At 41.8% G+C, this 15,299-nt stretch overlaps 1 protein-coding gene across 2 annotated transcripts in view; it reads left to right on the forward strand.

Moving 5' to 3' along the window:
- Positions 1-15,299, forward strand: part of dpp10 (dipeptidyl peptidase like 10) — a 102,226-nt gene that overhangs the window by 78,428 nt on the left and 8,499 nt on the right. For both annotated transcript variants that reach the window (XM_023950653.1, XM_023950654.1), the window contains exons 6-19: positions 2,433-2,485; positions 2,868-2,949; positions 3,232-3,352; positions 4,312-4,463; positions 5,859-5,956; positions 6,210-6,333; positions 6,557-6,595; positions 8,133-8,240; positions 10,811-10,902; positions 11,005-11,052; positions 11,499-11,620; positions 13,030-13,074; positions 14,179-14,277; positions 14,359-14,428. In XM_023950653.1, the coding sequence (XP_023806421.1) occupies positions 2,433-2,485; positions 2,868-2,949; positions 3,232-3,352; positions 4,312-4,463; positions 5,859-5,956; positions 6,210-6,333; positions 6,557-6,595; positions 8,133-8,240; positions 10,811-10,902; positions 11,005-11,052; positions 11,499-11,620; positions 13,030-13,074; positions 14,179-14,277; positions 14,359-14,428 (1,253 nt within the window). The remainder of the gene's footprint in view (positions 1-2,432; positions 2,486-2,867; positions 2,950-3,231; positions 3,353-4,311; positions 4,464-5,858; positions 5,957-6,209; positions 6,334-6,556; positions 6,596-8,132; positions 8,241-10,810; positions 10,903-11,004; positions 11,053-11,498; positions 11,621-13,029; positions 13,075-14,178; positions 14,278-14,358; positions 14,429-15,299) is intronic.

A 15,299-nucleotide genomic window follows, 5' to 3' on the forward strand; every position in this document is an offset into this window, starting at 1 on the left:
TGGGGGACTGTCTCTCCCCAATTTGAAATGATATTTTTTTGCAGCACAGATGCGCTGCGTTTGTGTTGCTGTGATTCTGAATGCTACGCCAGGTGGAAAGAGATTTAGACGTGTGTGTCCGGATACCCGATTCAGAGCCCTTTAGGAGAGGAGGACTTACCAAATAACATTACCACATTATTAAATCCAACAACAACACTTACTATGGAAATGTGGCAAAAGGTAGCACGGCGATTAAAGCTGGAAAAGGAAAAGAAAATACTTAAATGGATTTATCTTGACAAAGATTTCAAACCAGCAGAAGATGACTCAACATTAAGCAGTGGAGCAATAAAGGGGGTTACAGCCTTTGCTACAATCATGAAAAAGAACAGGATGAGGGACTTCCAGGACTTAAAGGTGGAATTTGGATTCACCAATCAGGATTTTTTTCGATACCTCCAGATGAGGGAATATTTAAAAAAAGCAATTAGATCAGAAGAGGGGAGCAAACAAAATCCAGTCTTAGAGGCAATAATTGGAGCGTACCAGCATAAAACATCCAAAATCATTTCTAAACTGTATCACAGCCTCATTTTATGTCAGAAAAACACAATTTTATATGTTAAAGAAAAGTGGGAAAAGGAAATGTCCATCACAATTTCAGAGAAAGATTGGTATTCAATGTGTGCATTAACTCAGCGGCCTACCACATCACTGAAATGGAGGGAATTTAACTGGGAAAATCTCATACGCTTCTTTATTACACCTTCAATTAAAAGCAAACTATCAGCAGATCCACAGACGTGTTGGAGACAGTGTGATACAGTAAATGCAAATCATTCTGATATCTTCTGGAGCTGTTTGCTAATAGGACCATTTTGTCATTCCATCCATCATGTTTTAAGATAGATAGATATTTCTTTATTTATTTAACAAACGCTCTGCGCTATGCAATCCCCTTCACTCAGGCAGTGTTACATCTGGGTAAAATGTCTGAAACAGTCATTCCTCAAGATCAGTATTTGGTGAAAATATTCCTAATTGCCGCAAGGAAAGCAATAACCAGAAGATGGCTTAAGCCAGAACCACCAACCCTCACAGACTGGACTGAAATAGTGGAGGAGATATACATCATGAAAAAGATGACTTTTGTTTGAAGATTGAGGAGGAAAATGTAAGGAAAAATGGGACAGATGGACTGTATATAGAAACTCTCTGGCCATTGTATGACCTGTTAACATTTCTGGAATGGTGGCCGACATGTTTTATTTTTTTTTCCTTGCCCTTTTTATTTATTTATTTATTTTATTTATTATAATAATTTTATAAATTCTTCTTCTCCTTGTTTTTAAGACTTATTTTGTTCGATGTCATGTACATTTGTGTTACATCTTGTTTAAAAAACTGAAAAATAAAACTTAAGTAAAAAAAAAAAAAAAAAGAATCCCACTAGAGCCTGTGGAGATTAAGGAGTACAAATACCTGGGAACAAAAAGTACTGAGGTTCAAAGTGCAGTCAGAGGAAAACCTCCTGAGAAAATGAAATCAACAGAGACTTTCTGACCAGATTCTCCCACTAGAATGATTCTACTACTAATTCTAGAACTGTACAGTTTTATTTAAGCGTCCGTGTGATGTAGATATTTCAAACCACTGAATTGGGATAAAGTTGTTTGAATTGAATTGAAATGAATGGAATAGTACTTTTGAGGAAACATTTCTGTGTTTTCACTCATTTTAACAGTGAAGAGTGAACCTGGGGGTGAAAAAAACAACCCCTTTTTTCAGATGATTGGGTAACAGGTGGCCTTCTTGGTTGTTGGTGATGGATTGAAAACAGTCCATATTTTCATTTCCCAGTCATGGCTCCACCTCGATCACCCCCCATGGAGTCGGACCTATGAAATGCAGATAAAGTTGCCTGTTGGCATTTCCAATTAGGCTCATGGAAAGTTTTGTAGGGGGGGCTCTGGAACAGCCTAACAATGCTGAGTAGTTATGAATTTGATCATTTTATTCCAAATTTGTAAAAAAGAAAAACGTTACCATAACCACAAATGACTTTGAAACATTACATAATAAATACATGCTTTCATTTATTTTCTTTAAATACTTTTTTCCAAACTATGACTATGAATCCAATTCGTCTTTATTATCTGCTTCACATCTGATGGACACAAATGACAGCTTTTGTCTTGAATAAAAGATGCTTCTGTGTGGAGCATCAACCCAACAGCAGGAGCTGTCACATGACTCCGCCCTCACCTTTCACCAGGACTCCCTTTCTGTATTTAACCAAACATTTCAGCACAAAGGCCAGACTTTCTGAGCCACAGCTGTGAGTCATGCGACCTGCTGACATTTGCTCCTTCTCCAGATTGGAACTCTCTCTGCTGTTTCTTTTGTAAGCATTTCAGATGATTCCTTTGCTTCACTTGTCTTGGTTCCAGGTCTACCGCCATTCCTACATGGCTTCTTACAGCATCTACAACATCCAGACACGGTAAGGCTTTTGCATTCTCAGGTAGCCTGCTGTCACTGGAAGCATTGGTTCTGGAACACATGATTTCACATAAAAGTTGTCCAAAGAGATTAATAATGAAATTAAAACAAAAGTGTAAAACCACCAATGATGGGACAACCATGGTAGGTTACAATGTCCAATACTTTCCATGTAAAGTGACTTTAATGGCATAGGTGTTGTATCATTTGGTTGTGACCAGGTTGTAATAGAATATTGAAAGAAAGCCAAAAATAATGTCTATGTCCAGATCTGGTCAACAGGGTTCTGTGACTTGTGTACAGTCGTAATCAAACACAAAATGTGAGGCAGTCATTTGACCTCCTCATCCACAACCAGAAGTTTGATTTTCTTTTATCTCTAGAGAGGTTTGGGAGCTGAATCCTCCAGAAGTGGCAAACTCTATCCTGCAGTACGCTGCATGGGGAGTTCAAGGCCAGCAGCTGGTGAGAACACACCCTCACATAGGGATTGTCATAAGACGGCCTCTGGAAATGAAGCGAGCGCCTCAGAGCGCCGTCCGCGAACCGAACCGAGGAGCTGGGGAACATGTGAAACCCGGAGCATTTGGCAGGAATCCTCACTGTCCTTTATGAAAAAAACGTCCTGAAAAGAGCATGAGTTCTGCTCTGCTGGCTCATGCTTTTGCTTTTGATATGGCATTGTTGCAGTGTTCTTTTGGGCTGTGCCTCCAACTATCTCAGCCTGCAGCTTTATTCTCTCCACAGGTCTACATATTTGAAAACAACATCTACTACCAATCGGATGTGGAGAGTAATTCACTGAGACTGACGTCATCTGGAAAACAAGGAGCTATTTTTAATGGGATCACTGACTGGCTTTATGAAGGTTATTACTACATAACTTATTCATGATTCAGTTCTTCTAGATCCTGGTTTTCAGCAGGTCAGAGCTGAGGATCTTCAGCACCAGTCAGGGTTTGAGTACTGAATCCTGCCAATGATTTCTGTTCTAGTCTACTTTACAGCTTCAATACCAGCTTTATAATAAATGTGCTCTAATCTGGAATATTTACTATTTTGAGCCAACATGTTAAGACATGAACAATAGACTAGTAAAATGAAGGACAGGTCAACAATTGTTGTTGCCCAAGGTTTGAAAAGACAAAGGAAAAGCTTTACTTGTATCATCATCAGTTTTGTGGGCAGTGGATAGAAAAGTAAGACGCCTCCGTCCCTCCACCTGCCTAGGGTTCCTCCAGGTTGCTATGGGCAGAGTCCATAAGCCTTGGTTGGCTTCAAGTCTACAAACTCAGGTAGATGGAGTTTGTAAGCCTTGGTAGACAATTCTTCTAGGAGAAGGTAAACTTCAAATTTCAAACCCTCACGCCGTGGGGGAAGGTTTTTGAGCCAGTGGACAAGGTTAGTCCAACATAAAACCCATGACCTCCCCGTCATCGTCCAAGCTTGCTAGGCCATGGCAGAAGAACCAACGGTGTAAAGGGTGGGGCCAGTTCTGCGCAAACTGCTCTCCACCAAATTGCGCAGGCCTGAGGTTATGTCCTTGCTCATATCATACCTCGTCCAAGTCCTGTACCGATGGGCGAGGGGCCAAAACAGCAGGTGGAAGACGTCACTGGAAGCTGCAGTCCCAAACCTGCATGCAGGCGGTTCAGGATATTGGTAGATTGATTCTGACCTGGAGAAGAGAATAACTTTCAGCTGACCCTGAATGACCAAGCAGCCCTTTTTAGGGTCAGCACTGCTTGTGCCACACGGCCACTGGTTTTTGAGAGCCATGGTATCCACTGCGGCATCACTAAAGCTTCCGTCTGCTCCTGTTCACAGAGGAAATTCTGCAGTCCCATGTGGCTCACTGGTGGTCTCCTGATGGAGAGAGGCTGGCCTTTTTGGTTCTCAATGACACTCTTGTGCCCAACATGGTTTTACCGCGTTTTACCGGGACCTATCCCAAAGGAAAGGAGTACCCCTACCCAAAGGTAACCATCACGAGAAATGTTTTTCTCTTTTTCCAGCTTGGAGGGAGGGTGTCATGAGATAAAACTAGTCCTCCTGAAGTTTCTCAGCTTCAGGAGGACATCATCTGTAAACGTTGATTGGTCCAAGTCAGTCTGAGTTGATGTTTCTATGGCAAATACTGTCACCAATCACGAGTGAGCTTGTTGGAAGTCCACACCCCTCCCTTTCAGTGCAAGGGGTGTGGTCTTCCAAAAGCAGGAGAATATGTCAATCAAACATCGACATTTGGGGTGGGGGCCAGCGTACACCACATGCTTTTATAAGGCATCTGATTGGTCAGTTTGTAACTTGAAAAACTTGCACTAAAGAAACAATATCATGAAATTATAGGATGTATGTATGGAAATCTATGGGATTTTGGCTTCTTGGAGTCAGCAAGCACTTCCTGTTTGGAACCTGAGGGGGGAGGAGTCACTCAGTCCAGTTCTCATTTACATTCATTGTGTGTAACTGAATGCAAGATTTGAAAAATGTAACACCAAAAAGCCATGTGTGATGCATATTAGAAAACATAATTTCAGCACATTCAGTTCTAAAACATCAATTCCAAATGAGGTTATCTGAAGCTATTCTACCAAGAAAACATGAAGCACTAATGAGCAAATAACCAATGATTCTAAATCCAGTTCCTTCCTAACTTACAGTGGTATGAGAACGTTTGGGCACCGCTGATAATTTCCAAGATTTTTCTTCATAAATCATTGGTTTTTTGGATAATCAATTTCAGTTAAATATATCATATAGCAGATGATTATGAAGAAAAATCTTGGAAATTATCAGGGGTGCCCAAACTTTCCCATACCACTGTAAGTTAGTTTTCCAGGCAAACTAGTTTGAGAAATGGCCTGCATAAAAGATCGCTGTACTGAACGAGAAGGAAGGCCCCAAGCAGAACGGGAGGAAAGGTGGACAGGAAGAAGGGAGGGGAAATCCCTCGTCTGTTCTACCATCCATGATAATCTGAACAGCAATGACTGGAGGAATACAAGGAGTAGTGTACTTTCATGCAGCACTCCATCATTTACTGGATGAGACTCAGATTTGAAAGGCAGAGGTACCATGAAGGATGTGCCGGGATCCACGATAATCCGAATCCATTTAAGCTTTTTTCTTCTGCTCGACTAAAGTCTTCCTCCTGTGCTTTATTTATATCTCAATCTTGCATTTTTAATCTACTTAGTTCCACATGTGTGACTTTAACTCATGCGCCACTGAAGGTTCTGTATTTTAAGAGAGTCTCCAATGCGTGCAGTTTAATTTGTTGTTCAATGAAAATTTCCCAAACGTGCAATGTTTATAAAAGAATTCTTTTGGCTGCAGAGCAGTGAGATGTGAACTGTTGTTTCTTCATCCAGGCGGGCCAACCCAACCCCGTGGTGAAGCTCCATGTTGTAAATCTGTACGGGCCGACGCACACGCTGGAGCTGATGCCCCCAGAGATGCTCAAACTGCGGTGAGAGCCGCTGCACGCTTTCCATCAAACCTTTCCAGTTTTTGCTCTTCTCACAGTTAGAGGAAGTCTGCTGCATCTTGTAGTTGACCGTTGACACATGATCTAATGTTTGCGCGTCTGCTCTGACATGCCTTTACTGACTTCCTTTTGTGTGCATCCAACTCTTAATGGTTCCTTCATGATTTCTGTCATTCATAATGATTACAGGACTAGGAATGGCAAACTATCTTCTAATGCGCCCATTCTGCTACAGGGAACACTATATCACCATGGTCAAATGGATCAGCAAGACCAAGGCGTCTGTGAGGTGGATGAACCGGTCCCAGAACATCTCCATCCTGACCGTGTGCGACACCACAACTGGAGCCTGCGTCACGGTGCGTCTCCGATGTGTGTGTGCATGTGTGTGTCACAGTCATTTCCATTGTGTTGCTGCGGTCAGTAGAGGTCTGGTTATCAGACAGCGGTCCCCACAAATTAAAACCAGCATTACGTATTTTTGGGCATGAAAATCTTCCTGTTTGAAGTAGAACAGCTTAAAATAAAGGAGGAGGATTTGATTAACGGCACTGAAACACTGTGTTCTGCTATCTTTTTCAGAGGCATGAAGAAAACTCTGAGCTCTGGCTTTCCAAGCAGGTAAATTCTCTCCCATCTCAGCCTTCTGAGCTCTTTCTGGCTCACTTATTGCTGCAGGGTTGTCATTGATCTTATCCCTCTCTCAATGCTTTTCTAGTCTGACATAAAACTGTCCAAACGATCATTTTTCTGCACATGTCTTTGGAAGAACATTTCAGGAACTTCTGCAGTTTCCAAAAGCTGAACAAAAAAAAAATCAACTTTGGCAAAAATTGTTGTTTTATTATGCTGCACAAAAGGACAATAGTCCAAGTAGTTCTGTCCAAACAGTTTTCAATCTAATTATATATATAAAGGATTTTCCATCTTTTTCACTCAATGGATAATAGTCATGTAGCCACTGTTTCTATTGATGTCTGAGCCTCACGATGATTGTAATGAATGGTATTTACAGTATTTATTATTTAATTATCACAATGTGACAATGACATGCTGTTGATTGATAAATCATCAGACAGATAATAATCAGGTGATCTGTCATCAGACAGCTCACCCGCCAAATGTCGGTAAAACATCGATTTGGCAGGTAGAAAAAAAGTTTCGCTAGCCACTTGGGCAGGTGAGACATTGCTCATCATCTGTGACAGGTGAGACATTGCTCATCATCTGTGACAGGGGGCTAAAACCCACAACCATGACTTTTCAGGGTTAGCCTCCCATCATGCCATGAGAAAACTGCTACAAGAAAATGTTAAAAACACAAAAAACACCATTTTTATTGGAGTAGGCCTACCACATAATGAAAAGGCAAACAGATGTGTACATAGCAGATGAAATCCACTGATACGCTCATTAGCAAGACTAACATAGTTAGGTGCAAGCTTTTATTAGCCATGTGTCAAATGGTTTGTAACTGTTTACCCGCCAAATGGCAACTTTGGTTGCATTTGGTGCCCAGTGAGTGTTCATTTCAGGATCTGCCTGCACTCATCTTTAGTGGCTTTCTTCCTCTTTTCTTTCTAAAGGGGGCATCTGATGCCTCCTTTGATCTTTTGTCCATCATCCACAACCTTGAACAGACTTTTTTGTCTACCAAACACCCAAAGTTAAGATGAGTGAGAGGGTGGAAACAAATTCACTTTGACTCGTTTCTATTTCTTTTTTAAATAATCCAGTAAACCCGGCAAAGTATGTTAATTTTATGAATACAAAAACTATTTTTATATTTATTTGGAAGAAGCAGTTTGTGTTTTGTCCAGTCAGGAATCATAAGCGGTGAGTCTAACCCCCTCCCCCGTATGATGATGTTTTATTCTTTAGTTATGTTGTATTTTTGGCGCTTGTGCGCCCCCTACGGGATTGCGCCCTGGGCGACTGCCCACATCGCCCATGGTGAAACTCCTGCGGCATGAAGGACCTCAACCTGCCTGCACTCTTCTTCTCTGGTCTTCAAATTTAATGCTTAAATGAGATGTAAATGAAGACTCTGATATTAAAAAGCATTAGAAATGGTTGAATCCTTTGATTGTTATCTATATTTTTTTACCAGAAGCTTGCATTTTATTGCAGTGTTTGTATTTATGCCCGTTTTCCACAGGATCAAGACCCCGTCTTCACCAAAGATGGAAACAGATTCTTTCTAACTGTCCCCGTCAAACAGGGAGGACGTGGAGAGTTTCATCACATCGCCATGTTCACGACTCAGGTGAGGGTTTGTTCAGGCTGAGCTCTGAGGGTCGAGCTCCGTCTTTGCTTAAATATTTATTTATTTTATTTAAGCTTTATTTAATAGGGACAGTGCACATTAATGAACATCTACCAAACAATGATAGGCGTAAACATGCTGGATTATGGATGCTAATTTGCATCCATAGTCCCTAGGCAGGAAACATAAAACAGGATAAAACAAAAGACAGAATCACAGATACAATAAGAACACAAGAAAGTGGTACATTATGAGAGTTAAAAGTCAGTGGTTACAGGACTGGTTTGCTTTCAGCCACTGCTTGAGCTGTGTTTTGAAGGTCTGTAATGTTTGACACTCCCTTATGTACAGTGGAAGACTGTTCTAGAGTTTACTGGCCTTTACAGAAAGAGTGTTTTGTCCAAAGGCTGTTTTTCTGTATGAATAGAAGGACAACACGTTTTAGCAGAATCAAATGAAGAAACCTTGGTCCCCTTTGGTTAATCATGAAGCTGCGGCCGGAAGTATTGATAAAGGAAACTAAGAATTGAGTTTTATTTTACCCACCTGCCAGTCAAACGGCACAACCTTTAACTACAGTATACACAGATTGAAGCTAATTTGACCCCTCCCATCCCTGTTGCAAGGTATTGGAAGAAAATGTCAAGAAATTTAAAATGTTTTATTCACTTTGAAATGGTTCCAAATCAGACAACAGAAGGCGGAGCTTTAACAGGGACAAGTACACGCACCATTACACTATTGAAATAACACTGAATACAAGCCAGTGCCAAAATACTACTTCTGTTTTCAATTCCAACTTACTTTTGATTAACTTTTAATAATCAATGAATACAACTGATCTTTTTGTGAGAAAAACAAAAATTCAAGCGTTTGCCAAAACTGCAAGGCTAAATGTAAACCAGTGCTTCTCAATTATTTTTTGCAACCCCCCCACAAACACACAGACTCTTTCAGTGTGTGACAATATATTAGGTTAGTATTTATAGCAGTTGTGGAAGTATACCTAAAATAGTATCTATTAACATTAACAAAAGAAAAAATCAATATAAATTCACTTTCAACAAATATTAACTTTATTTTGCCAAAGAAATTCTGTTCTAGTCTAAAACAGAAAAGAAGCTTAAAGTGCCTGAAATAATAAAATCTGTCAGTCCTTATTTAAACATTTTGACCAACTGATTCATTTGATGCTGAAAAAAATAATTCAATCAATAAATATTAAATGTAAATTGATCTGAAACATTAACAGCACCAATATATTTAACATTTTTAGTTTGAAGAAATAGGTTAAAAAAAACATTGTGCTGATTTTTTTCTAAATGATAGTTTATTTATGATCTCATAAAGTGCAGCTGTTTTCCTGCATTACCTGCTGTCTTTATGTTAAATACTGACTCCAACTAAACGACAGAAAAGACAAAGATTAATTTATGGAAAATAAAGACACGTCATCAAAATGTCTACAGTGTCAACAGATATTAGGAAACCAACAGTGGTGCAGTTTATAACTAAACACTGTCATCACCGCCCCCGTTAAATTTGCGCCCCGGGTAATTTCCCAAAATACCTGTGCGTAAAACCGCTACTGCTGCACGCCCCCCCCCCCCCCCCCCCCCCCCCTATTTGTGAAGCACTGATGTAAACCAACATTTGAACTTGTGCATAACTTTAAAAAAAAAACCTTTTTTCCACCTTTTCTTTTCTTTTCTTTTTTCCCCATTTTTTTCAGGGGAAAAATGGGAAAAAAGAAGGAAAAGGGAAAACAAAAAGAGGGGGAAAAAGGGGAAAAAGTTTTAAAAAAGGGGGAAAAAAGAAAAAATAAACACCACCGGACGGTAGAGGATGACATTTTCTTGGGAATCCCACGGGTCACGGGATTCCTGTAGGATTCCCGTAGGATGGGGGGAGTCTTTGCCATTAATCACGGGACAGGATGGGATCAAACTCTTACAGGACTGAAGTGGGAGGGGGAACCAACCAGGTGGCGAATGACACGGCTCTTAGCCTTGGTCTCATTTCAGCTCTTCAGAGTGAAAAGTGACATCTAGCAAAGAGTCTGGATGAAAGACTCTTCTGCTACGTCCAAAGAGCCGGTGGGGATGTCAGATGGAAAAAAGAAAAATGTACGAGTTGAGAGTGGAGCACACTGGAGCACCGAGCCGCTTTCAAGGACAATTGGAGTGAACAGAGGTTCCTCTGGAACAGATGACAGCTTTGTCTGCAGGTGCTTTAAATGTGACAAAGTCCTGTGAGGCAGACCAGCCGTGACAACAGAACGAAAGCCGTGCCTTTTGGCCTCTGTGTTTCTGTTCTTAAGAGTCGCTTTGAGGTGTTAAGGTCACTGAACCTTTTCGTTTTGTCTCTGACGGGGGTCGGGGTGTGCAGTTGCACGGCTAGCTCAGTGTTTGACAGTATTTTCGAAGGTGTTTGCAGGTGTCTGCTGATGCCCACTCCTGTATTTTGTGGTGTATCCCACCGTGCCTTCATCATGTTTGCCTCAAGCAGAGCTTCTGTGAAGGAGTGATGGATTCTGGATCTCAGGCCTCTGTGTCTCTGCCTCCTTTCAGTTCAGAGCAGACCAGAATGAAGTTCGACATCTAACTTCTGGGAACTGGGAGGTGACCAAGATCATCTCCTATGACGAGAACTCTGACAACCTGTGAGTCTGACAGGCCACTGCACAGACGTCACTCCCCTGCATGCAGGAAGAGGAGGATGCACCGAAGCAGCAGCCTGCTCATCGTCTGCTCTCCCCCCACAGGTATTTTCTCAGCACGGAGGGCTCACCACGACGACGGCAGCTTTACAGGTTTGACTTCAGGCTTTTCGTAAATGTGCTTTCAGTTAAACAGAGAAAACTGGCAAAAACAAATAAAGTCATATTTTTGAAGAAATGTTCATTTCTACCGATTGCAGTCTATGAAACATAAAGGTATCCTTTATGTGCATCCATGTAAGATTATTGCAAATGGTAAATACTTCTATAGTGCTTTTCTACCCTCCTGGAAGGCCCAAAGCGCTTTACACACACATTCACACACTGGCGCCAACCTTCCACCAGAGGCAAGGTGGGGGTCAGAGTCTTGCCCAAGGACACTTTGACACATGGGCGGGTAAGGCGGGAATTGAACCCGCAATATTACGTTTGGAGGTCAACCGCCCTCCCACTGCACCACCACCGGCCATTGTGAACTAAAGTTCTGTTTGTGATGACGTGTTGATCCATGAACAGTTACGGCAGACTTTCCTCCTCAGTGTTAAAACCGTGGGTCTGTTTCCTCGCCGCTGTTTGACCTGTGAGCTGAACAAAGCTCAGTGTCTGTTCTTGGATGCAGACATCAGCCCTGCACAGCAGCACGTTCTGCTTCACTGTACAGGTAAGACTTCAATGGACTTCAGTTTCTTTCTGTTGAAATCGTTTTACAGAATAGTGCATGGATTTAAAATGACCTCAGAGTTCATGCTGTGAATACATGACGGCTTTGGTGTGAACTGGCTTCAAAGAACCGGGTCAGTTATGCTGAATCCATCCTTATGGAGCGTTTCAGATCATGCATGAGCACTGTCTATCAAACGGTAACGGGTAACGTTTAGCTAGAAGGAAAAACGGGTACCAGCGATGTTAGGATGAGTGTAACGGCTGCATCTGTCGGGTACTGTGGATCCGACCCATCAAATGTTCTTTTCTGCACCTCTGAGCTGTGAGCACAGACGGCATTGTCTACTCTGCTTCGAGTCGATGCACAATCTCCAATGAAGCATTGCACCACGTTTTTCTTTTCAGAAACAAAAGAAAAAAGCTCAACATGAGAAAAAGCTTTTAAAGAGACTTTCCTCAGATCTGTTTCAATAGAAGACACCCACAGTCTTTACTGGAGCTACCTGTGTGGTTTCAGCAATCTGTACCTTTAAGTCAGGACAGTGTGCACACCTTCATAACACAGCCCCCTCCCCATAGATCCATGCCTCATTTACATCCTTGTCAATATACTTAAAGTCTCATGTGGTATTTTGATGGAATTCTTGACTGACTAATGAACATTTTTGGATGCATGAATGATGCACATGAGAGCAGCTCCCTTCATGGAGGACATGGATGGGAGTCAGGACCGCCGTGAACTGGTGTGCATGCGTTCAAGTGTAATGCCTACCTTCAAGATCCAAATCCCTGCAAATATCTCCAAAAGCTGTTCAAAGCATAGTAAACCCAGACAACACGAGTTAGCCAAAGCCTGAGAGAAGAGGAAGCAAGCCACACTTGGCGCCGGGCTTCTGGACCACTACTCTCCTCACAACACTGGGTCTGAATGCAGGGGGGGGCTTCAGCAGAGAAACAACAGGAGGTGGAGCAGAGAGCAGCATCTAGAGCGGCGGCTGCAGACCCGTTCCCTTCAGGTAGTCTGTTTATGTGAGCAGGAGCACAGCAGCCCTCAAGCTCACATTCAGATTTCCTACTTTCATTTCTTCTCTGTGACGCTGTTAGAGCCTCCATCAGAAGTCAGAATGTAGAGAAATCACAGCTAGAAAAATACAAATGGACATTTTTCCATTTGAGCTGCTCCCCAAAGGTCTGTGGACGTCTGGAGGAAGACCAGACTCAGTGGGTGATCTTTAAAGTCCCACTCTGATCATCTTTTGATCTATTAGAAAAGCCTTCTCAGCGGACTTTGATTTATGATTATGCAATTTTTTGGGGCAAAACCCAAAATCCTGTCTAGGACATAACTTCTGCAGAGCGGGAGAGGTATAAAAGGAAGAGTAATATTGTCTTTTTTCACCATTCTAGGTCCAGCTGCACCAACTGTAATCTTACACAGCTTCAACAACTCCAGTAAGTTCTGCGGAATTTGCTCTTTCTGACGTTTTTCCGTCCTCTGATCTCTTCATTACTTGGTGCAGTTATTTCCTAAACCAACTTCACGCACAGCCATTACAAGGAGGAGGAATTTGGATACATGGATCTGCTTTGTTTAACCATTACGTCCATCATGAACCATTGCTCTGCTGTGGTGACCCCTGAAGACGATTCTGCCTCTCTGAAGACCTTACCTGACCACAGGAGCATTAGAAGACCTGCATGACCAAATGCATGCTTGTGTGACCCCGCCTCAAGGAAAATAGTTTCCAAAAAGATAAATGTGGCTTCACTGTTTGATTTAGGATTACACTATAAGTTTATACCTTATTATGTTTGCTTTTTGTGTCTGTTTTCTAACTCCTGAGCTCATCTTGCATTATGCAAGTAACTTGAAAGTTGCATCATCTAGTTCTTCATTTCCTTCAGGGCTCAAGCCTACCGGTCAGCTGTCGGTATTTAGAAATGCATTCTAACTGGAAATGGATATTTTTTCCTCCAGATCGATGACAAACCTTTTTGTTGACTGTTAGAGATCCTATTTTCTGTCTTAAACAGAATGTCATATCTGGGGTTTTTGGGAACTGCTTCCTGATTGATTTGAGGCTTTCCATTCAAATGCTGCTTTTCTGAAGCCTGGAACAGGGAAAAGGCTGAACTGCCGTCATCATTAATTGTGTGCTGCTCCCTTGAGGGCGACAGGAGCAGCCCGCTGTGGGTAAAAGGGGAGAAGTCTGTGGGTTGGGGTGAGGGTTGAAATCCCAGCCCCAACAGTAGAGTCTGTGACCAAGTCTTTCTTGTGCCTGATTTCATGTGAAACTTGTGGATTTTTCTTATTTTGTGAAGAATTTCATAACCTTTTCCTGATTTAAAGGCCGAGCCATCATTTTCCTCCTCAGATGTATTTTTCTGTTTGTGGTCGGACAAAAAGGGAATGAATCGCAGTCTCAGCGGTGAATTTTCTTTAAAGTTAGCTAACTTCACACGATTCTACAGGATGTTAAACCTGCTTAAAAAAAGCTTGAATCCCAGTGAAAAAAATAGATTTCTATCTCTAAAGTACTTTGTTCTCCCCCTCAGATTACATCATCCTTGAAAACAACTCTTTGTTGAGGGCAACCTTGAAATACAAAAGGATCCAACTGACGGACTTTGGAGTAGTTCCTGTAGAGAGCTTTGGTGAGAACGATCAACCGCCTCTTTGGTGTTTCTCATATCTGCACAGACTTCTGACATGAGCTTTTCTTTGACCTTTTACAGATTTGCCTTTAAAAATTTTGTTCCCTCCAGACTTCTCAGAGTCGCGGCATTACGGACTGCTGTTAGTGGTGTAAGTATCCTGACAGGATGACGGTCTCTAAGGCTCTGGTCTGCTTTTTGTTATTTTATTAAGAGCCTGAAAAGAGAGAAAAAAGGCTGAAATGATATTTGAGACCCGAATGTTTTTTATTTATTTATTTATTTATTTTTCTGAACTTGTCCTGTCCAACAACTGAGCATCAGATGAGAATTGACCACATGTTGGACAGCTGTTACTGTCACAAAAAGAGGTTATGAATCTTCAGATAGCCAAGGTGTAAATTTGTATAAACCCCTTTCAGTTTTTTTGTTTTTTTATTATTTTTTATTTATTTGTTACATTTTGTGTTTTAAGTATATATACATATTCTTTTTATTAAAGGGGAGGGAGAAAGGGGAAGTGTGTGTGTTTGTGTGTGTGTGGGGGGGGGGTAGGAAAAAAGAAATAAAGGAGGGGGGGAAAGTGAGTGGATACAAGAGCCGAGTTGCTAATTTGAATAAGTTTTGATTTTAAGCTGTGAAACATTTATACTAGATCTGCAGAAAGACAAATATTACATCCAAACGTGAGAAGACATCTGTCCATCAAGCCACTGTGGGTTAGGAGGAGGGATAAAGCAGACGGGGAGCAGTGTGCCAGTGTGCACGTGGGGGTGGAGCTACATGCACGCCATGTGATCATTAGGGGAACCAGATCCTCCCCAGCCAGACCAGGAGAGAGGGGGAGACCCCCGGACCAGGCCCCGCGCAGCCCGAGCAGGACCCAAAGGCTTTTTAAATCCCAAACAATAACACTTTTCATTTCCTTGGGTTAAAAAGGGGAAATGAGGAAACATGCAGGTGTCATTCTGCTTTACAGTCAGATAAACCTCACAACAAAAGTGGGAAGGAAGCAGAGTGAA

The sequence above is a fragment of the Oryzias latipes genome, chromosome 21 (genome assembly GCF_002234675.1).
Source record: "Oryzias latipes chromosome 21, ASM223467v1".
NCBI classification, from domain to species: domain Eukaryota; kingdom Metazoa; phylum Chordata; class Actinopteri; order Beloniformes; family Adrianichthyidae; genus Oryzias; species Oryzias latipes.